The sequence below is a fragment of the Podarcis filfolensis genome, assembly GCF_964270895.1.
Source record: "Podarcis filfolensis genome assembly, chromosome: 14".
NCBI classification, from domain to species: Eukaryota; Metazoa; Chordata; class Lepidosauria; order Squamata; family Lacertidae; genus Podarcis; species Podarcis filfolensis.
Window position 1 is genome coordinate 5262795 of NC_139616.1, and position 24070 is coordinate 5286864.

General features: G+C 43.3%; 1 protein-coding gene across 8 annotated transcripts in view; it reads right to left on the reverse strand.

Annotated features, from left to right (window-relative positions):
- Positions 1-23557, reverse strand: part of RNF111 (ring finger protein 111) — a 50814-nt gene extending 27257 nt beyond the window's left edge. For 2 of the 8 annotated variants that reach the window (XM_083586371.1, XM_083586367.1), the window contains exons 1-3: positions 23289-23556; positions 7175-8080; positions 1736-1862 (exon numbers count right to left, since the gene is read on the reverse strand). In XM_083586371.1, the coding sequence (XP_083442497.1) occupies positions 1736-1862; positions 7175-8080; positions 23289-23334 (1079 nt within the window). In that variant the 5' untranslated portion in view covers positions 23335-23556. Of the gene's footprint in view, positions 1-1735; positions 1863-7174; positions 8081-21611; positions 21917-23288 lie in introns of those variants that run through there. The other 6 variants (XM_083586372.1, XM_083586369.1, XM_083586374.1 and 3 more) reach the window with 4 other exon arrangements.
- Between the last annotated feature and the right edge of the window lie 513 nt (positions 23558-24070).

Sequence of the window (24070 nt, forward strand, 5' to 3'; positions counted from 1 at the left end):
AATAAATGACAGTTTAGAAGAAATTTTTAATACAACTATGTGAACGTCATAGCTTTCTGGCAAGAACAACACAAGGGCGGGGGAATCCCATAATGAAGGCTCTGCTAATTCCAACTGCAAACAGTCTATCCACCAATTTCCAACCAACAAAGACAGCCTGCCAGGGGAAGTTCACCTGGAACCTTCACCTTTAGGTGCCAGGCAAAAAATGGTTCCTCTTTAACCAGGCCTTAGGCTGATTGACATCCAATGCCCTTTTAAAATGTATTGGGTTGTTTCTATTTTTAATTTGTTTGAGTATTAGCATACTTGAGCATTGCTGTCTATGGCTTCTTTAAAGTGCTGAATACAGAAAACAAAAGTGTGGTTTTTAAAAAGGCGGGTGCATATGTAGCCCGGAGAAAACATGTTGGAGTTGTAGCTAGGGGTTGAAGTCAGGCCAATTAAGAAAGGGGATTGTTTTAAACTTTTATCTTTTTATTTAAAATAAACAAAAAATATCCAGTAGCAGCAAAAATGTAATGTGTTTTTTAAATCAACTGTGATGTCTTAGCATTCTAAGATCAGCAGTTAATAATGTTTTATATAAATTGGTATAAATTAGGGAGAAATGAACATGTGAAAAAGCCCTAACTTACAATGAACACAGGAATTCTGAAGCTCATCATCAGTAATAATATTTCCCCCATTGAAAACATAAGCTCTCTTTCTCATTACGTCATATATAATACACAGCTCTTAATACAAAAAGAAACATAAAAGGGAGCTTATGTAGTAACTTGGTTATATTTTGAAGTTCGAATTAAGTGCATTGTAAAAAATATTCTCCTTCTAATCATTTCAACAAAAAATATAGCACCCAAAGTAGAAAGCCACAGTTATACATCTCTGAATTATTTCAAAAGCAAAATACCAAGCCTATGGAAGTACACATATACTTTGGGCAGGAATTTTTTTAAAGGTGAACATACTGTGTGTGCTATTACTTAATCTAAAATGAAGGACTCAATGTTCATACCAAATTATATAAAGAAACTAACGTGTAGTGATTTTGTCTCTTGATCACACTCCACATTTATCAACATGATTTGCCCTGAAAAGAAATAACTAACTCTCCAGACATTCATTAGACCTCATACTGTTTTGAAGAGACTTCAAACATTAAACTCTAACCTGCCTGGCCGAGAGGGGGCTCCTGCTACTATGTGGGAAGGGCAGGGAGCCATCTAAGTTATGTTTATCCTGGACGGCTCCCACATTCCTTTGCATTTGAAAAAAGCTTTATAACCAAGACTTTTGAGTACTCTGACTTGTTGCCACTGTCCTGTGTCCTCCACTGATAGCAGCACCAGCTTACCTGTGTGGGGAGAAGGTGACAGTCCTAAGTCTCCCCTCCCAACAGCAACAAATTCAGATCACTAATGTGTTGATTAGAATGCTCTTTTCAAATGCAAAGGGTTGTGAGATCCCTAGTTGTGTTTCTGTTGTGCTATTGGCTGGGAGGCATTTTCCTCCTGTGCTCTCAGTGGTCAGTTGCACCATTTGAATGGTTCAGCAGCCGGATACTAGAACTATGCATCAGGACGTGATCTCATTCAGGGAATTCTTAGTTGCAAAATGCACTCCGCACCCGCTTATTATGAACCCTGACTTTAAGGAACAGCTGTTCAATAAAGTCCAACCCTTATTCACAAACTTATTATCATATTCCAAAAGAAAAGAACATTGGCCTTACCGGTAACTTTCTCCAACTGTTACAATCTCTACTTCACTGTCTGTTGAGGTAACATTGATTTCTTCATTGGCAGTGACTTGGGGGGTGGAGGATGCTTCGATCACCACCACATCTTCATCAATACTCCCTGAAAGGCAGAACGCAAAAGAAACAGAAGACTGAAATAAGTTGCATTAGATTTGAATTCCACAAGGTATTAACTATATATGGTGCAAAATGGAGGCAATCAGTAAGTGTTGCAGAAGATGTAACTTGCAAAAAGTAATAATACACCTCTTCTGCGCCAGTTACATTTAGTTTTAATAAGACTGCAGCCACTTTCAGTGGTGCCTGGAAGCAGCTTTGGCCCAAAATAGACCAGGAGCTATTTGATGGGTCAGGAGCAGATTAGAGCTACCAAATTGTTGTTCTCAGATCAGAGTAACTCAGCATTGTTTAATTTATATCCCGCTTTTCTGTGAAGTTCAAGGAAAGAGACATGGGAGATTGGAGCACAACCTCTCATCCAGGCACCAACTGACTCAGTGTCAGCAAAATGGTTGCCTCATGTGCCTTCATACACAGGGAATCTGCAGCCCTTCAGATGATGCTGGACTTTCTCACTGGATCCAGACATAAGAAGATAAGATGATCCCTGCTTGACCAAGCCAAAGGCACATCTAGTACAGCTTCCTGTACTCACAGTAGCCAACCAGATGAGCCAAATGAGCAAGACCATGAGCACAACAGCATCTTGTTGACCTGCAATTTCCAGCAAGTGGTATTTAGAGGCCTTATGCCTCTGACAATGAAGGCAAAATATAGCCATTGTGGCTGGTAGCATGGTCAGTGGTCATTAACATCATGGTCAATGGTCAGGAGTTGGAAGTCTAGAAATATCTGAATGGCTGCACATTCCCTGCCATACAGTTTCAATGGAAAGCAGATAATTGAGAATGAATTTGTAACCTCGGAAACTGTATTTTATTTTCAAAGCTGTGACTCAGCATGCCCTGAAAAACATTTCTAATTCCTAAGCATGCCCCAACACAGGAGGCTTTTACAGACTTTCCTGGATTGTGTCGTATTTCAGTTTAAACTCAAGAGTCACTGAACACGTAAAATAAAGCTTTGTCTTACAAGTGAAGTCAGGTCCTACGACTGTCTAATTTCTGCATGTACAAAGAGAGAAGCCATACAGTGCAAATGAATGGTCAGCAATACACACAACACATAGTTAAGCTATGGAATTTGCTATCTCAAGATGTAGAAACATAGATAGCTTTAAAGGGGATCAGACAATTTCAGTGGCTGCTAGTCATGAGGACTGTGTATTACCTCCAGACACACTATACACAAAGAAACATTGGGCTTCCCATTAGGCCACCTGGTTGCGTCCCAGAGGAAACAATATGCCAGCCTATGCCTCTGAACTGATCAAGCAGAGAACTCTTCTTATGCTGAGGCATCCAAAAGATGAAACGCTATTTAACTACCCTCACATAGACTGAGTGCAAGTGCATTGCAGTCATGACAAAAAAGCACCATTTCTAAATGCCTGCCCTAGAACAACAATCATGGAACCAACCGGAGGGGCAGCAGGAACTCTGGATTTAATCTTAAGCAATGTAGAGGTGTTAGATACAAATGTTATTGAACTGACTGGAAACTGTGGCTATAGTGCTATCCAATTCAATATATATGTAAATGGAACAATTTCCAAACAAAAACAAAACAATCACATTTGACTTCAAAAGAGGTAACTGCTTTTCAGCTTCCTTTTCGGCAAACTCAAGAGGATCAAAAAAGATTGGGAGTTGTTTAGAATCACAACATGAGCAGCTCAGCTGGAACATACACCAGATAAAGGTGTACACACACACACACACACACACACACGGATCCAAACTACAAGAAACATTAGGAAGAACTTCCTGACAGTAAGAGCTGTTCGACAGTGGAATTTGCTGCCAAGGAGTGTGGTGGAGTCTCCTTCTTTGGAGGTCTTTAAGCAGAGGCTTGACAACCATATGCCAGGAGTGCTCTGATGGTGTTTCCTGCTTGGCAGGGGGTTGGACTCGATGGCCCTTGTGGTCTCTTCCAACTCTATGATTCTATTATTCTACGTGTGTGTGTGTGTGTAAATATAAGATATAGAGGAAAAACAGAGGTGGAATTGAGAAAGAAACAGTTTATTAAGTATAGAAACGGACCTGTGTTGAGGGGGAAGGAAGTCAAATACAAATGAATAAGAACTGAAATAGGGATGTATGTGTATTATTTGTTGTGTGTGTGTAGTTATATCTTTTTGTAAGTTTGTCTTGTGAGTGACATCTGTGTTGGTGTTGGTATAATAACCTAAGAAAAGCATTTTAAAAATTAAAAAAGAAAGAAAAGAAAAACAGATAAAGAAAGACACCACCAAAGCCTAGAGGATGCTAGTGTCCTTAACAAGCAAAGAAACTATTAGAGACATGAGGGCTTCCTTTAGAAAATGGAAGTCTTGTCCAAACGAGGCGAACAAAAAGGAACACAAACTTTGGAAAAATAAATGCAAGCAGACAATATAGGATGCTGAAAAAGAATTTGAGGATCACACTGCTAAAAACATTAAGACCAGCAACAACAAAAAATATTTAAATAGTTGCAGGGAACCAGGGAGGAAGGTGGACACTTTCAACGCCAATGGAATCAAAAGTCTGATTTAGCAGTCTCTCTTTGTGCTCTTAAGCCAAGACTGGCTGAAAAGCCTATACTGTACAGAAATTACTCCCATGAAAGTGTTTGGTCATTTGTGGTCCCTTGTGGATGGGTTACCACTGTGAGTTTTGAAAGAGGGAACACCAGCCATGAGTGGGAGAGTTAATGTCTGCATCCCAATTGCTGATTCATACAGTTTTCATGTCTCTGTTTCATAGTAACAACTTCTTGCATCTTAAAGACTAACAGATCTACTGTCAAAACGAAGTTTTAATGGACTAGAGTCCATTTCATCAGGTGCATCAAGAGTTATCTTCAGTGGACAGCTATATACAGGAGCAGAGATGTATATACACGTACCCAATGCTTTTTTAATTAGAAAAAAAATGTGCTGGTACTCACCATGAGTTGTTACAGTAAGCGCCACACTTTTAACCTTGGGGTGGGGAGGCACTGGTACTGTATACCCTTGGGTACCCCCAGGGAAAAAAGCACTGCATGTACCTGTCAAATGAAAGTAAACCTTTGTGCATCTGATGAAGTGGACTCTATTCCACAAAAATTTAGGTACAATACAAAGAGATCTAAGGTACTATGAATTCTTTGGTGTGTGCATTGAATTCATATCCTATTATTCAGATTTTACAGAAAACCTCCATGGGATCTTCCTGCTGATATGAAAAAGCATATTTACAATGACTGTCCACCCAAAGATGAGAAATATCAAAAACACATGGGCTCACTGGATACATGCATCAACTTTTGTTCTAGTCACGTGGAGCCGTTTCACATCTTTGTCGGCAAGAGGCAAAGAGAGACACCTAAACGAAGGCAGCAGGAGTGTGCAGGTAGAACACAACAACTCATGGAGCAACTTGTTATGGAAGGGGCAGAACCTCCACCCCATCAACCCAGGAGTCTTTTGCAGACAGTGTTCACACACTTTCAAAACCACAGGTGAACTGGTACTGTTACAGGTGCCACACAATATTCGTTCTGAACTTGTAAGAATTTTACTTTTTCTTATAAATTACTTAGAAGTTATGTTACAATCAAGTGGTATATAAATTTTGTTAAATAAAAATAATAAATAAATAGCAGCAAGAAACATGCTTTAAAAATAAAATGATGGTTTAGATTGATAATCCTCCTATTCATAAAGATGTGAGTGGTACACCAGCTTTGAGACAGAGCCACTGAAAAGTTGAAATAAGGGGACTTCAGAACACTGATGCAGTGTAGGGAACAAATATTGCTGAAATGGCCAATTTATATGCTAGTATGGGCCAGCCTACTTCAACAAAGTTAGGTAAAAGGCAAAGGTAAAGGACCCCTGGATGGTTAAGTCCAGTTGAATTTGACTATGGGGTATGGCACTCATCTCTGCTTTCAGGCCGAGGGGGCCATGTTTGTCCAGACACCTTCTCTGGGTTATGTGGCCAACATAACTAAACCACTTATGGTGTATAGAACACCATGACAAGTGCCAGATCGCACAGAAAGACCATCTACTTTCCCGCTGCAGCGGTACCTATTTATTTACTCGCACTGGTATGCTTTAGAACTGCTAGGTTGGCAGGAGCTGGGACAGGAGCTCACCCTGTTGTGTGGATTCGAACCGCCGACTTTACAATCGGCTCAGTGGTCTAGACCACAGCGCCACATGCGTCCCTAAACAAAGTTAATGGAAAATTGGTGTATTACATCCATACATCATGGGCTCATTTTACTCCCATTCATGGAATGTTTCTACAGACTATAGTACAGCAAAGGCTAGTAGAAAGTGGGCAGTCACAAGAGTAACCTATGCTGAATTTTTAGAAACAATACTGCATGGGCTTAGCAAGTTGTGTGAACCAGGCCATTGTGGTTCTGATTATACTGGAGATCAGGGATGGACACAGGAGATTATGTTCTTTTGGCTACTTGCAACCCTGTGACATTCTGTCTATGCTGACTATGTGACACTTCTAGGGTTATCAGAAGTTTGAAACAAGACTGTTAGAAGTGTGTCTCTTTGCCTGTGCTTCTGCATGGCCAGATATAATCCAGGATCTCTCATACCTAATTCATGGTACATGCAAGAGATGTTCTACAAGAGGTACATAACTGTTTGAAGACCCTATAGATTAAGGGAAATGAACTGGACCCAGGCCAACACTCACCCTTCTGAGATGGGTTTGTGTGTGTGTGTGTGTGTGTGTGTGTGTGTGTGTGTGTGTAGTGGGAGGTTGACTGCTGTAGTAATGGGACTTGTTGGCAGGCCACTTTGGGCAACTAAAAATTTGGCACACCAACTCGCACTCCCTTCTCATAGAAGCCTTTGGCTGAAATCAGGCAAAGTCTCTTCCCTCCCAAGACTGAGTCACTTTGCCCAGCCGTGAAAAAAGAACTCAAGAATCTGGGCTGCAGCCTCCTCTTCAATCATCTCCAAAATCCCAGCACCCCAATAAATGGATGGTTGGATCCCACATAGAAACATATGAACCATCTTCTACTGAATCAGAGTTCTGGTCCATCTGGCCAACATTGCCTCCCTGACCAGCAGTGGCTCTCCGAAGTCTCTTGCCCCGCAGCCCTGAGAGCCTTTAGCTGAAATTCCTGCAGCCTGAACTGAGAATCCTCCACTCACAAAGTGCATGCACTATGTCTTAGCTATGGGCCCTCCAGCTAAGCGACCAGAGCTGCAGATAAACTATTTGAAAAACTCTATGAAGAGGAGCAGGATAACACAGTTATTTGACAGCAAGGTGGTTTTACCTGAAGGAACAGCAGTACTGTTTGGGTGGTTATCACCAGTCGACACAAAGATATCTTCCTCTCCTTCAGTGGATGAGCTGGAAGAGGAATCACTACTGATGTCATTCTCACTAGAACTGCTGGAGCTGGGCAGCAGAGCATACTTCCGCCGAGCCAATACCTCCCTTTTCTTCCGCTGCATTAAAATCCGCTCTTTTTGGTTTTGCGTCCGCTGGGAGGAGCTGGTTTTCACAAACCGCTTCCTATAAGGGAGCCTCCTCAGAGTACTGCTGCTATGGAAACAGGGCCTTTTCATCAAGAGCCCTGGAACAGACTCTGTCTCTGTCCGGGGCCACTTTTGGGGCCGAGTACCATGAGTTCTGCTTGAAGCATTCAACACCGGCCGAGCATGCCTCACGGGGGCCGCCTCCTTGTCCTCCTCCTCAGACGTTACTGTGTCAGAGTCTCCAAAATGCAAACTAGATGAAGGGGAAGAGACACAGTCACTAAAAGATGAGTCATTGTCTTCGCTTTGCGTATCAAGGCGCTGCCTTAACCCTAAAATCCGGGGGTTCTCTTTTCCGCCACAGTTCTGAGCATAGGAAGGACCAGCCTGCTGGTTTTTACGTTTCTTGCGCATGACTATGGTTTCTTGCTCCGGGCGATTTCCGTTGAGGTCCTTCTGCTTCTGAGAGTCACCACAAAGGTGAGAGAATTCATCCCCGACTTTGTTGGCAATCATCTCAACTTCTTCAGGGAAACTTTTGGCTGCCTCAATGGGCTGAGGAGGGTTCAAAAGGATCCCTTTCAGGCTCTCCTGGCTCTTTGGTGCACCAGAAGAAACGTCACTCTTCATATCCGCTTCGAGGGTATAGACTGTATTACATTTAGGAGTCCATTGAGACATGGGAAAATGGCAGGGAGGGCCTGGCAGGGGAAAAAACAGAAATATTAGAATAATGAACAATGCAAACACCATCTGTCAGAAGAACTTCCCAATAACTAAATAATTCATTTCTTCCCCTCCGTAAGTTGCAGGAAAGTCTGTGGAAATCCAGTGTTTGGCATCTGCCATCACAGGAAGTCATGCTGTGTTTTAAAACTCTATACTTCACAAGCTTTTGAAACTAACCGGGCGCCAGCAGCGCCCCCTAGCAACCAAGTGGAGATTTCTGGTCGCAGGAAATGCAACTTGAAATCTCCACCACTCACAAAAGCTGAAAAGCTGTTAGCAGTTATTGAGCTTCTGGCATTCCCTTGTTACTCCTCATCAGGCCTTTTGCATAAGTAAACAAGTAAGCTCCTCTTTCACCATCCCAGAAAGAATGCCATTTGGAAGGCTGTAGCAGCTACTTTTCCAGCCCCACCTCCCCTCCAGAGCAGCCTGTTTTTAAGCCTTTGCCTGTTTTTAATACAGGTTTCAGCTTTGCATTAGGTTTCTGATGAATAGGAGAGGGATGGATTGGTACTACTGGAGAGATACTGCTCAAAAGTAACAAATTAGGTTGCAATCACATTTGCCTGTGTGGGTTAAACCACAGAGCCTAGAACTTGCCAATCAGTAGGTCGGCGGTTCGAATTCCCGCGATGGGGTGAGCTCCCATTTCTCGGTCCCTGCTCCTGCCAACCTAGCAGTTTGAAAGCACGTCAAAGTGCAAGTAGATAAATAAGTACCACTCCAGCGGGTAGGTAAATGACATTTTTGTGCACTGCTCTGGTTTGCCAGAAGCGGCTTAGTCATGCTGGCCACATGACCCAGAAGCTGTACGCCAGCTCCCTCGGCCAATAAAATGAGATGAGCGCCGCAACCCCAGAGTCGGCCACAACTGGACCTAATGGTCAGGGGTCCCTTTACCTTTACGCCCTTTTGAATTCAGTAGGAACTATTTCTGGGTAGAAATGGTTAGGATTGTGTCTCTCTTTCAAGAATTTTGATATAATTATTCACTGTTTGTTAGTGGCTTGGCAAAGGGGGCTTTATGGTGGGGAATAGATACGTAAATCTCATTGATTTCAATGGAAGCATTTCAGCCTGATTCAGTACATGTTTTCAGTACATATTTTCTCTGAAGTAATTTCCAGTTTATTAAATAGAATTTACTCTCAAGAAATCCTGTGATAAGGATTACAGCCCTAAGCATGTCCTTGACTCTTGCCCATTGAAAACAGCACAACCAAAAAGTACTTAACTTTAGCTGGATGGTGCCCAGGAACTAGAATGTTCTCTTATCCTATATAGTATCATAGTTCATTCAGCATTTATCGGTAATTGCTGTGTTATTGTAAATGAGATCACCACATTCTGTGAGAATGAGCGTTAGTACACCTGTTCTGTTGGAAAAACTGAAATATCTTGCAGCTAGTTGTTTTCTTTCTCAAGAAAATGGTGTGGAAGATGTAGTTTTGGTTTTTAAATACTGTAATTAATTTCCAGGTCCGTAATTTTCTATGCCATTGTAATCTTTGGTTTCTCGATGCATAATTCTGGGCATGAACGAAGCCCAAAAAAGATGCTTGCATTTCTCTTTATTTTAAAATACTTTTTTTAAAGTACATAAAAAAAATTATCTGTAAAAAAAAATTATACCAACATTCTACACAATGCGTCTCAATAAATATATCATTGGTTTACCTACACAGTTTCATTTTGTGACATTTCCTGAAGGCTCCAAGATGTAATAATTATAAGAGGACAATTGGGTGTGGTGGCTTTTTTAAAATCCCATGTCATTTTCCAAACAAGGAGCTTCTGAATGAAGCACTGGAAATCACTATTTCATTGTGAAATTTCTCACAGAATATGAAATGACGACAGCTGATCCTGAGCACCCTAAGATGTAGTGTGAAGCTTTTTAGTATAAATAGTTCATATTTTAAGATGCATTGTTTATACTGGGATTGCCTTAGAAGATACTTATCTTTTTTTTTTTTTAATAAATTTTTATTAGAGTTTTACAGAAAAGAAAAGTAGAAATTCTCAAAATAAGAAACCATAAGTTACAGAAAAAAGAAACACAAAAAAAAATACAGAGAAAAAATCACAACTAATTAAGAAAGATTAAATTTAAACAAAGAAAAAAATAAAACAAATCCATTTTTCCCAATGACCTCAGATTCATGTGCTTATGTTCTTGACCTCCTCACGCCTCCCCCCTTTTGTATTCCCATTTAGACTTAGAAGATACTTATCATCTTCCTACCTGTTTGCCTTCCCAGTGTAAAAATAACAAAATAAACATATGAATGTGAGTTGCAGGAAAGGCTTTCATGTATTCGATATAATACCAGTTTTCATATTTATTTTATAAAATCTCAAGTATAAAACTGGACTTCTCTAATCCTAGCTTTCATTGCAGTTTGAAGAAATCTAGCTAGTCATAGAATCACAGTTGGAAGGGACACAAAAGGTCATGTAGTCCAATCCCCTTGCAATGTCAGACGTGTGTGTGTGCGTGTGAAGCTGGTACAATTGAATGACTGCAATTTATGAAGAACTGCAATGTGGTGGGGGTTGTTTCTTTAACCCAGTAGTGTAGCTCCAGTGGTTCAAGCAAGAGGTGTGGGTGTAACTTAACAGCCTTTGAGTGTGTTCAGAAAGCAGTACAAAAATCAAACTGAACAAAAAATGGCAACTAGCCATTGTGTTTTTGCGCCTGCAACCTAGGTTCCAGGAGCCATGTGGCGAATAGCTTTTCTAACCCAGTTTCTAATACCGCTTGCAACAACCCACAAATTGCCGTGTCTCAAATAAAATGAAGCAGAAGTAGAAGACATACCCAGGGAGATGACTGGACCAGAAAAAGTTTAACAAGAATTTAAGTTAACTCAAGTTGGAAGATATTAATGATTAGAAAGGCAAAATAATAAAATCCAAGCTATATTAAAAAGTTATTTGTTAGGAAAGCAGCAGTATTCCCTTTCACATAGTTCTAAACTCTTGCAGACAAGGACTAGCGTCTGATGAGCTTTAAAGGATACCAGGACTATTTTCTCAACCGAGTGCAGATAATCTGTGGAACTTCCTGCAATCACAGGAAACAATGACCCACAGAGCACAACTAAGTTGTGCGATTTTTTGGAGAGAATTTGGACTTGCTTGTTTGAAAACAAAATATATGCAGGGAGAGGGATGAAGATTTAAGAGAGCTGCGGTTTGCTATCAAGTGAATCATAGAATCATAGAGTTGGAAGAGACCACAAGGGCCATCGAGTCCAACCCCCTGCCAAGCAGGAAACACCATCAGAGCACTCCTGACATATGGTTGTCAAGCCTCACCTCCCTCTCACCCTCAGTTATGAAAAACACAGGTGCACACTTCAGTGCTTTGCCATTTAATAGTATTTGTACACACATTTCCAAGTTTTAGCAATAATCATGTGGCCTGGAAGCTTGCTATTTATTTTTATCTATTTTGAATGCTCAGAATCTGAGAATTCTGACTTAACCATTCTGTATTGTCATCAAGAGGGGAACCAGCTGAGGTCAAGAAGCTATGCAGAGTCTGTCTAGGATGCTGTGCTTTAAACACCCTTGCTCTCAAGATAACGAATGCTTCTGCTGTTGCTCATCACTTTTCCAAGTAGTAGCTGATAGTTTAATAGCCTCTCAGAACCTGGGCAACAGCAGAGAGAACTGGAGAGCAAGAAGTAGCAAATTTGCACGTTGCAACTGCTGTGAAAACTGGGAGGGCTAGCAAACTCTAATTCACTAAGCAATTAGGTTCTGAATATGTTAACAAGTTACCTTCATTTCTTATGCCCTTGTTGGGATTTTGTCAGCTTGAACAAAAGTTTCCCTGCAACCAAAAACGCCCCACTCCTGTGATACATAATCTCTTCTTGCAGCTATAGGACAAGGAAGCCTTTTGCTGCCGCTCTACCCCACCAAACACCTGATTCACCCGGCAGCGCAGCAGCAGCAAAAAAAGGACACATCTTTTGCTGCTGGGCAAATCAAGTGCTGGACAGGGTAGTAAAAGACGCAGCCAAGCAGGTGGAGATGCTATGTACCAAGGGTATCTCCTGGACATCTCCATCCAGTTGAAAAGGCTGATTGCCAGTCGCAAAATGCGCCTGGCGCCTGACTAATTTCGGAGCCTGCCTGATAGGGAGTTGCAGTTCAAAATATCTGAAGGGCATCAGGTTGCAGAAGGCTGTCATGAGGGATCTGGTGTATTTGTTTTGGCTGTAAAAAAAAAAAAAGAGGGGGTGAAAGTACAGGTGTAGCTCCATGTACATTTCCTTTCACATAAATGGCTCAATAAAGCTATGTGAACAACTTCTTTATGGCCAGGCATTTTCACATTCGAAAAACTAAAGAGGGAGTGCAGAGAACTGAGTATTAACTAACGACACAATTGAAAGTGGCCTCCAAGCAAACACAGTTCTAGGAGGCCCATGTGTAGAAGCATGCTTATCAACAAGACAATGCTCCATGTTCCCCTAACATGCAGAAAACTAGCAGGGATGGCTGTGGTTATTGCACTGCTTGACACAACCAGGAAAACTGTATGATGCTGGCTGTTTACAGACGAGCAAGGAAGGAGGAGCATTTTGAGAAAGAGCAGCACTAAAGGAACTAGGGAAAGGCTGAGGCAGAGGCATAGCTGGAGGGAGGGTGGGTGGGTCTGGGCGGCACTTACCACACCCGAGCCCCGTGTCTCTCCTAGGAGAGACATGGTGGCTTGGGTGCCTGCAGGCTCTGCATGCGGCACCGCTGTGCTGAGGGACAAACTCCTACATAGGGTGACTTCTTCCTTTCTTTGTCAACGAACAGTGGGAGAATCACGATCAACCTTGGTGTTGCTATGTTTTATTTTGTACATTTCTACTTTACCTTGTCAACAGATTATTTCTAAGGTGGTTCACAAAACTGCAATACTTAAAAAAATACAAATATTAAATACATCATCACCATAAATGTTTTAGCAGCAGGGATGTAAAAATTAATTATTATTGCAGCATTTATAATTTATTATCCATCTTTCCACAAAGGAGGTAAGGGCATCATTGTATATGGCTCTCCCACTCCACATTTTACCCTCACAACAACCCTGTGAGGTAGCCTTGAGATGAAAGACGGTGATTGGCCAGGTCAAAATCACCCAGTAAGGATCATGACTGAATGGGGATTCAAACACTGATAATTCAAGTCCTAGTCTACCACCCTTACCACTGTAAAAAGGTAAAGGGACTCCTGACCATTAGGTCCAGTCGCGGATGACTCTGGGGTTGCGACGCTCATCTCGCTTTATTGGCCGAGGGAGCCGGTGTACAGCTTCCGGGTCATGTGGCCAGCATGACTAAGCTGCTTCTGGCGAGGCAGAGCAGCCCCATTTACCTTTCTGCCGGAGCGGTACCTATCTATCTACTTGCACTCTGACGTGCTTTTGAACTGCTAGGTTTGCAGGAGACCACTGTACTAGACATCAAAGCAACACAACGAGTAGGCAGAACTAAGAACACCACAATCATGGGCAGATGTGCAAGTAGCACTATTATGACCTGGCCCTAGCGAATTCTGAGGACCTAAACCTCAGAAGCACTGAAAAACAGAGTCACCACACCCTTGACCACAGTAGGTAGGGATTTCCAAAGGGTCACCCCTGACCAAAGGGTGGAAGGTTCATGCAGGACTAGGTGGCCCTCAAGACATTCTGGTCCTGAGCTGTGGGGCTTTTGTAAGCTAATGCCAACAGTCTTGACTTGAGCCCAAAACCATTGAAGGAGCCAGTGAACCTTTTCCAATATCTCCACCCCAATCTTCTAAACATCAGGAGCTGACTGAGCTTGACACTCCAGAGAACATCCTACATGATGTATGACAACTCTCCTAAGCAGACATAGAAACATACTCCACTCTGCAGCCAAGGCTCAGATTCTCTTCTCTCTATCATGCCCCCTCCTATCAGCAGGGGTGGGAGACCTATTTCAGCCCCAAGGCCACATTCTCTCATGCATAACCTTCTGGAAGGCTGCTGCTTATGAATGGTGGGCAGGGCACAAAAGCGGGTGTGGGCAGAACAATGGACATGGCTCTTCCCTTTATACCAGGGATGGGCAGCTGATGCTTGCTGACCTACAACTCCCATTATCCCTGGCTGGGCTGATGGGAGTTGGGAGTCCAACCAAATATGGCTCCCAATCTTCCCTACTTTATTCATTATGCTATATTCCAGGCAAGCAAAAGTCAGAGGTTTCTACACCTACCCTCATTTCTCCATCCAGATAAGCAAGAGGCGTCATTACAGTTCAAAGACACATTTCAGCCAGGCAAAAGCACTCAAAGAGGACACAGAGCAGGGCCGGTGAGAGGAATGGTCTGATTAGGGCACTCAATTTAAAGTGCTGGTATGAAAATTTTAGAGGACCAAATTGTACGATGAAACCTACCTGAGCCCCAATATCAGCTTTGGAGTTTAAGATGTGACTGGCAGATAATAGGGAAAGGGCCTTTACTGGGGGCAGTACAGATGCATAACTCCCTCCCTAGTGATATCTGTCAAACCCCTTTCTTGCCCACTTATTGTAAAGACCTTTCTGTTCAACAATGTATGACCCACTCCTTCCCAAACTGGGCAGCAGAGGTCCGGAGACTCATTCAATGATGTGAGGTGGCAGAGGCCCAGGAAAGTCTCGGATGACAAACCATGCACATTGGCAGTGATACTGGGTGGTATCTGAGCTTCACTCAGAATAGACCCAATGAAATTAATGAACATGAAGTCAGTGCCATTAATTTCAGGTCTACTTTGAGTAAAATGCTTTGGATGCCAAAGCAGAGAGTAAAAACACTGCGAAGTTAAATAACTAACACTGGAGACTACAAGAGGTATTGCATAAGCCATACTTGTAAGCCAGTTGTTAGCAAGGGTTCTTTACAGGCCTTTCCATGGGTAATGCCTCCATAGAGATTCATTCCACAGAACAGCTGCAACCTCTAGAACAGTACCATCCCCTAGTAGGGCATGGGATTACCCGGGGGGCAGTAAGAGGCAAGGGGGTGTCAGGGGGATGCTGGAGGCCAAATCTGTCATCTCTATATTTACTTCAGAGTTAACTCTATTCAAGTGCAATGTAAGGTGTGGTATGCTGTACCAATTTCCAAACCTGTCTGATCTAGAAGAGAAAAGTGGGATGTTGTTGACAGACAATGGAGTGCGCCTCTGGGGGTGAAGTCAAACCGCTGTAAGCACTGAAGTGACCTCCTCTGGGATGCAAGCCTAGGCAGTTTGTATGCAGGTCCTGGGCTGCCCAAACGACAAGACCCCCCTCTTGGCCTCACTGATGCGGTTCAAAGGAAAGCAGAGCAATATGTTTACAAGCTTTTTGTCACCATTTGGATATGCTGTTTAAGATATGTCTAAGTGATTTGGGGGATGTTCTTTTGATAGAAATTCCATATTAGAAATCCATTTTCAGATATATTGAGGAAGTTGCGGGAGTGGAGAAAGAACAACCTGAGCTACAAAATGACTGATCTGAAGCCAAAGTTTAAGAAATAATACAAGTTTTGGTTACAAAAGGAAATTTCTGATTGCTCTCTGCGATTTGGAAATTCCTTGCTGCATTTCCAACATGAACCTTGATGGAACACAGTTTAGTACTGTTGTCCAACTTCTCCCCAAAGAAATTGACTTCCAGATTACTAAATGTAGTGATTTAAGAAGACTCCTGCTATGTGACTTTAGACCAGAGAGTGGGAAACTGGTATAAAGCGCATCCATTGCATTCAGAATTTATGGAACAGTGAAGGAGTTACTAAATGTGATATCTAAGAAATGACTCTCAGACTTTGAAAAGCTGGTAGCACTGGATCAAGATAATCAATTTTGTTGAATTAATTAAACTAGTTCTAACTGGATTTTGAATAAATGTGCAATTAATTGTTACTGCATTGAATTTTATTGTGTTTTCATCTTCCTTAGTGGGTCATGCACACTGCTATTCTGAATAATGCTGTTTATATGGTAGGGAACACCGAGTTTATGGAACCAAGGGGGTGGTGGCCCCAAAACCACTGATCTATAAAGTTTCAAGGACATGTGTGGGAAAGACTCTGCAATCAGCCCTGGCCAATGGCCATGCAATTCCAAGCCTTCAAGTATTACAGCTGTGCTGTGGAATGAACCCACAGAAAAGCAGTTTCTACAGCAGTGTAAAATACGTTAGGAAGGCACCGCATATTCATGCCACTGTGTGACGGGGACTACCTCTGAAAATTGATTCTGGACACAGATTTTCCATTTTTTAAAAAGCTTATTTTAAAGGGCACCAATAAGCAGAAATGAAAGGAAAATCTTACCGTGAATTTCTATTCCTAGAGGCACCTGAAGGACAGCCCTTCCATCTGGGAAAACTCTTCTCTCTCACTGGTAGGCCAGTGAGAGGGAAGAGTCATCCCAGATGGAAGGGCTGTCCTTCAGGAGCCTCTGGGGAACATAGCTTTCTACTGGTATGGAAGAAATCAGCATACAACAAGAGTTAAAGATAAAGAAGAAGTGGCAGCATCTACCAGGGTTTCCATTTGAACTCAGACTTTTATAGTTTGTATTGCAGCAATTCAGAGTATCAGCCTACAGCAGGGATGGGGAATACGTGATCCCCCACATGTTGCTGGACTATAACTCACATTATCCCTGACCAATGGTCACATACCGGCTGGGACTGATGGGAGTTTGGAGTCAAGCATGTGGAGTGGCACAGGTTGCTCACATTATTGGTGCTAACGTCACAGATGAGGTTGATGCTCCCGCTTCCTGCACCCTCAATGGGCATATTGAAGAGGAAGGGAAGTGGACTAATTGTTACTGACTAGCACCACAGTAATTGGTGCTTCTATTGTGCTATACAGTAGCTTGTTGCTGGGTAAGAGACATTATGATCAGGGTGGTGGAGTTGCACAATTGCTGCAAACTCTGTAGTGGGCAAGTCACAATCCCTGTGCTTGGGACTTCTGGCAGCATTCCTATGATTGCATGGCTGGCTAAGTTCAGGATATTGAATGCAGATCACAACAATATCAGAGGCTCCATGTTAGCCATCTTGGCTGCTCATTCAGACATAAAAACAGTTTTAATGGTTTGCCATCCCCCCCCCTTCCTATTGCCTTTCTTTCTGCTTCAGGTTGGTGTGTTGACTGCTATCCAATTGATGCTTTTATTAGTATTCATGGATAATCTGTTTTGCTTTTCTGTGTTATGTTTCTATTATACTGCTGTTTTTAGAAGACTTGCCATGTCAACTCTGGTAGAAATGTGGCATGCACAATTTTGAAATTAAAAATATATATATATTTAAGGACAGCCTAATTTTCTGGTCTCACTGCTACCCCAGTTGTTTCTCCCCTACTGCCATTCTAATAGTAGCAGTATTCAGAGTGGTATATTAACAAGTACTTTCATTAATGTACTGAAGACCAAGCACCACAGCAATCCTCATCAGTTCACATTGGAGAGAGCTGCTCATATATCACCAGGATTACAGTAGTTAGTAGCACTGCAACAGTGTTAGAAATTATGAGATAGATAGATAGATAGATAGATAGATAGATAGATAGATAGATATACCACCAAATGGCACCTTCAACCTGGGTTATGGTTGCTACAATGGAATGGCTAGGTGCCGTTTTTGTTCATTTGTTTTTGTTTTGAAGTGGACTTCATTATCATCACCATCACCATCATCATTCCTTTCATTTCTATACCACTTTATGTTTTAAAGACCAAATCTCAAAGCCATTTACAACACATCAAAACATCAACTAAAACAATCCAGAAAAAAACAAAATTCAAGCTTCAATGACATATTTCAGATCCTTCTCTAAGTGACTTTTTGCTTTCCCCAGCCGCCATCCAGAGATTTCCACCTGGTCACAACTGGACCTGTGCCAGTCGCAAAACATACCTGGCACCTGGCTAAGTTTGAACACTCCTATACAAACTATACCAGCCTTCCCCAAATGTTTTGGGCTACAGGGGAAAAGGTGGGGTGTAAAAAATATATAACGATAACAACTTCACTCAGCCCCAACAAAATCCAAATGAGCCAAAACATCTGGACAGTGGAAGGCTGGTCTATAGTCCTATATCTCCTGCTATGGACCCCTTAGGATCCTGGGGTGGTAGTGGGGGGGGGGAGAGAAGATCGCCACCAGCCGGTCCAGTTAGCATCAGGGGATCTCTTACTATCATGTGCAAGATACAACTAGACTATCATGCAACCCGGGGAGGGGGGAGCTTACCACTTGGGAGATTCATTCACATGAATGACACCCCACTCAACTCTGTAAAGAGAGACACAATACATTAAGTCCTTGTTAACACAATTTCGTCACCACTGTGACCCACCATTTCAGGACAGACCAGTTGGCATATAGCCAAAGTGTGTTTAACTAACAGCAGATCCACAATCATCTGAAGGCAGCCCTGTTCAGGGAAGTTTTTAATATGTGACATTTTAGTGTATTTTTCATCTTTGTTGGAAGCCGCCCAGAGTGGCTGGGGAAACCCAGCCAGATGGGCGGGGTACAAATAAATTATTATTATTATTATTACAATCAGACACTGTGGTTCTCTCATCCCACTCTATGCATATATATGTTTTGTATATAAACACAATGCTAGCTCTTGTACTTTTGCCCTTCATAATCTTCTCACCACCTTCACTCCCCCAATCGCATGTAAAAGTTGAACCTCAATTTACATTAAATTTACCTGCAGCCTGCCTGGTAAACAGATTTCACTGTACAGTTAACAAGTGATTCCACAAAATATATACCCTGGGAGGACATCAAAGCTTGCCAAGGTTCAGAGTTGCCACATACTCCAACTTGCTACATGGCCTTTGACAATGTACAAAGATACCACCAGATATTTTATTTTGAGAGGGGAGGAGTTAAGATTGAAATGTTCTCATCCTCTTCCTGTCCTACTACATTTAGATTTCTGATTCCCGCCCCGTTCCCATGCTGAAGTTGAGGCTTTCCATGTAGTCCAGGCACTGACCCACCCCAGACCAGCTCAGATTCAGCAGGGTAGGTTCATTGCCATTTGTTCAAATCAAATTTCAAGCATTAATAGAAGGGCTACACATTGATAAAATAAGGACTCCAGGTCACAAGAGTACTTCACTCCTCTCCAACCTGCAGGCAAATTGTGAACAACATTTGGTTTGTTAATTTAGTATGCCAACCATGGCACAAAAAAACCTTAAAACAAATTGCAGAGCAATCTTCAACCACTGCAAATATGGTCTTCCATCTTAGTCCTACTAGAACCCCATACAACCTCCCCAAGTCACAAATCCTGTTCTCCTTTTCTTCAGGCTCTCTTCACATCAGGGCCATATACTTAAGCTTTTACTGTCCATTCATCTGAAGTCCAATGCCACATCCCTACTCTGTTTCAGAATCCATACTCCATTCACAAGCAAACACTTAAGTAGGGGGAGAGAGTCCACTCTGAACATGTGAGAGAAATAAAAGGGGCTGTGTTGAAAGTGTGTTAAGAGATAATGAATCCACATTAAGGCACCTTCGGCATATTTTCTCTAGGGATAGCATACAGCAAGTGATCACCCTAAGTCTTGCCCTTGGGTCATTCCATATCAAGTGATGCATTTTTTTTCTCACGTCATCCAATTTTTGTCATGTTTTCTACACTTGTCGAATGATCAAAACTAAGTTTAAATCTTTTTTTTTTTAATCTCATCCTGTTTTTGAGTTATGAGGGTTTGAAATTTCAAAAGACGGCAATTTTGGCCTTGCGGGACTACACAAAAACCTTTAAAAATTCTTCAAAACTTCATGGGCTTTAATGTGATATGTCGCATGATAGGCTTACTTTAAATTTTAAAGTTAAGTTACAAAATTGAAAATTTTAAAAGGTGATTAAAAATCAATATGATTAAAAATTTCCAAAAATTGTATTTAATATTTCTAAGAGCTATCTGCAAAATTTCTTATTGGTATCTCAATGGGATCACATTAAAAGAATGTTTTGTACATACGTGTCTGCCGTATGGGGTTCTATTTAGGCTAAATGTGTCTTCTCGGAGTAAACTATAACAGAATAAACAAGATTTCAAACTATAATATAATATAACTATAATATAATGCCTACTTCAGGCATTTCTTTAGAAAGTTATTCAGTTAAAAGGTATCTGAAAACTAATCAAGTTTTTCTTTTAAAAATGCGTTCCAAAGCGGAGTGATAGCTTGTTGTTGCATGACAGAATTAACACTTTAAAAGAATTCTTCTGAGTGCTTCATTTCATGAACATTACAACAAAATACATGGAGGGGATATATCCAATGCTGTATTGAAACTTTTGAATATTTTTTTTTATTAAATAAAAAATAAATGCTTCTGATCAAGGAGAAATGTCAACTGAAGAGAGGCATTTATCCTGCTAAACACACTCATTCGTTTGAATGAATGAAAGACTAATAGCCTTATATAGTGATCCCCTACACACTCAGAAACAAGTGACTTCCAACAGGTATTTTCATAAGTAAACCTGCACAGAATTGAGCTGCATGCATGTTTTGTTTGCTTCACCCACTTTCAAGCAGATTCCCTCTTGCCACCTTTTTATGCCATCATATTCTGTTACCTTTGCAACTCATCTCCCCATTCCACCCACATTCTGGCTGTTAAGTTTCTAAAGGCAGAGGACTGCCTTTTGTTTGGGTTCCCATATAAAGAGCCATGTGCACCGATGGTGCTGTATTATTAATTAATCAATCATCACACGTCATTATGGAAATGACATAAAAGACAACAATCCAGGACCCATTTCTAAAGCTGCATTTCGTTTCTTCACCCTCCACTTCAAGCTTCCCCCCCCTTAAGGTGCTGGAAGGGGAGGGGCTGCTGTGGCCCTTACAACTCCCCCTCTTTCCACGCCCCTCCAACACATGCAGTAAGAGAGTCTAAATTTAGATTATTAACTTCTCAATGCAGGCTGTTGCAGTTTTTTCTACTCATATCGCCGACGTTCCCCAGACCCTCGAGGGTGCTAGACCAGGGCATAGTGATCACCAATAATTCCATTTCTTTATCCGAGATCACACAGGCCCAGCGTGGGGAGGAGGAAAGCCAGGCGCAAGAGGCCGGCCAAGCCCGAGCTGCCCAGATTTTGCCTTCCCTCCTACCCCACAAGCTTTCACGCTGCGTGGAGCTGCCACCCTTCCGTCTCCCCCCACCCAATGCAAACTGTACGCCTCTCGGGACAGAGATCTCCCGGGAAGGCGGACGGCGCTGCACCAGTCAGGGCCCTCAGCCCACCGCCGCCTATTCCTCTGCGGTCTCGCACCTTCCCTTCCGCCGTGAAGCGGGGGGAGGAAGCGAGCGGAGGCGGCGGCGGCGGGCAGCCCCGGCCCAGGGGAGCCCCACACGCAGGGCGGCCTCTCGCCCTCCTCCCACTCCCGGGGCCCACGGAAGCCTCCAGCGCGTACCTGAGGGCGCTGAGGGGGGCGAGGGCGAAGCGGCCTAGCCCGGCCCAGCTGGCGCCGGACCCTCCTCACGGCTCCGCTCGGCGCGACGTCCTTCCTCTCGCCCGGTCCCCTCCTTCCCTCCCCGGTTCGGGGCCGAGCGGGGGCAGTTGGCTTTGCTGCGCGGCCCCCGCCCCCCGGTCCTGCTTCTCCTGCCGCCGCCGCCGCCGCCACCTCCCCCGTCTCCTTCTTCTGCTTCTTCTTCTCCTCTGCCAGCCGCTCCCTCCCTCTCCCTTTCCCCCTCTCTCTCCCTCCGCGGACGCAAAAGCGCGACACTCGGCGACGCTTTACGGCCAAGCCGCCAAGCGCCACCGGGCAGCTGCCTAAAGAGGGCGCGAGGCTCTCCTCGCAGCGCGCACTTCGGGAATGCGAGGGGCGACTCCACGTGCGGGTGCAGGGCGGGGAAAGACAGGGAGGGGTGGTTGGTGGGGGGGGGTTGTTTAGTTTTAAATAATTCTAGTTTAAGGATGGTGGTCTTGTTTATTTTAATGAGTTAAAACAAAAGGGAACCCTGACAAGATCCTTATTTCATCAGACTACCTGCGCCCACAGGCGGAAGGCCACGCTCTCCTCGAGCAAACATCGAAGCCGCGGAATGAATGCACACCTTGGTTTTTGCGTGCGCGTTTTTAAAACGACTGAATAAACGCAAAACGTATTTGCCACCACTTTCTACGCCACGCACATGGAGTCCAGCCGAGGCACATTAGCGAGCCGGAAGTGATTGTAGGGAAAGCCGTTAAGATTGCAGCCGCTTTGTCATCACCAGAGAGACGCACTAACGTCCCTCCCCCCCCCCACCTCCGCTGCCGCTCCTATCACCGCTGTTCCTCATTATGGGCGGCGCGCCACCTACTGGCCGGAGGACTAGGTAGCGCCTTGCTGCAGAGGATCAGCCTGCAGGAAGGGATCCTGTTTGCGCCTCGTTGCTGCTGCAGGACTGCGAAATGGGTGGCGATGGGCCATTGTAGCGTCCCTCTGGGCGCCCCACACGCTTCTCAGAGCCGGCTTCCCAGCAGCGAGCTGCCTTGGGTCCATGAATGGGTCTTATTGGTAGCCCCTGGTAGCCCCCCGACCAAAGCAGCCTCGCCTTTCCTCCAGATGCGGGGCGGATAATGCTACCTAACCCACCTCGCGGGGTTGTTGTGACGGTCCCAAACGATCCAAGAATTGCAGAGTTGGCAGGGGCCACCAGGGTCATCTAGTCCGACCCCCTGCAATGCAGGAACCTTCTGCGCAGGCTGAGGAAGCCATTTGCAGACCTAACATGAACCCCTGAACTAAGCCGAGTCGACAGGTTCTGACAGCTGGATGCTAGAAGGAAACACGTGTGCGTGTTCAGTGGGACTCCCAAGTCAACAAAGCGTCCGCCAGCCACAGTGGAAATGTTATTTTCTCAGACGCCTCAAAACCCTTCGGGGATTTGGATCGAGAGGGCGGCAGCCCTGCGCTGCCTCGGGGGGGCAAAGAAAAGTGAAAGTATCCCCAAGTTTCAAAACTAAGGAATTAAAATAATCGAAAGTGGGCCCGTAGAGTGGGAAAGAGGGACGTGTAGAAACTACTAATTTCTATTTTAAATTTTAACTATTAATTTCGGAACTAGCGAACTTAATAACCTGCGCTTCCATTATCCCCACGTACCAAAGCTTTCCCCCCGACTGCGTAGCCTTTTCGCACAAGGCTCCATGGAGTTGGGCACAGCTAAACCTGCGGAGAGGCGTCAGAAAGCTGCGCCACTTCAACTGCCAGCTTTCCCCGGAAGAATCCTGGGCGTTGTAGTTCGTTGCGTGTCCGGTGAACTGAGTTCTTCCAACCCCCGCACAGAACATACCATGACAACAGCTCATCCAACTGTGCATACGGAGAAAAATCCGCAGCCTTCCTTTACAACCCTAATTCCCACCCCACGTCTGCTCTGAAGCACTAGTGAATTTAGAGGGGCTGGAGTTAGGATTTCCACTTTAGGGTTTTTTGTTTTTTAAATGCTTTATTGGTTGTTGTTTTTTAAACAAACCCATAACAAAACAGAAAAACAGATCAAACAGTATATAACTATCAACAAAAAAAAATCCAAAAGTAACACTCCTTGCATACCAAAAAGAAAGACACAAAATTAAGTTCATCCTTTACAAATTCTAATGGACTTCTGGTCCCCGCATTGTGGTTCCTAAATTCCCTTTCAATGCACACTTAATTTTATCTCTCCTAAATTCTCTTATCACTCATATTCTTTAACAATCTCTTGTTTTTAAGGATTTCCACTTCGGGAGTAAACAAAAGGGGGTTGTTTTTGGAAATGCAGTTCACATTTCTTTGGAAGATTGTTAAAACATATATAGTATTTGTGTGTGCATTTGTGTGTGTACACACACACACTTATATTTATTACAGTGCCTAACAAAACGGAGATTTTCAATTCTTAC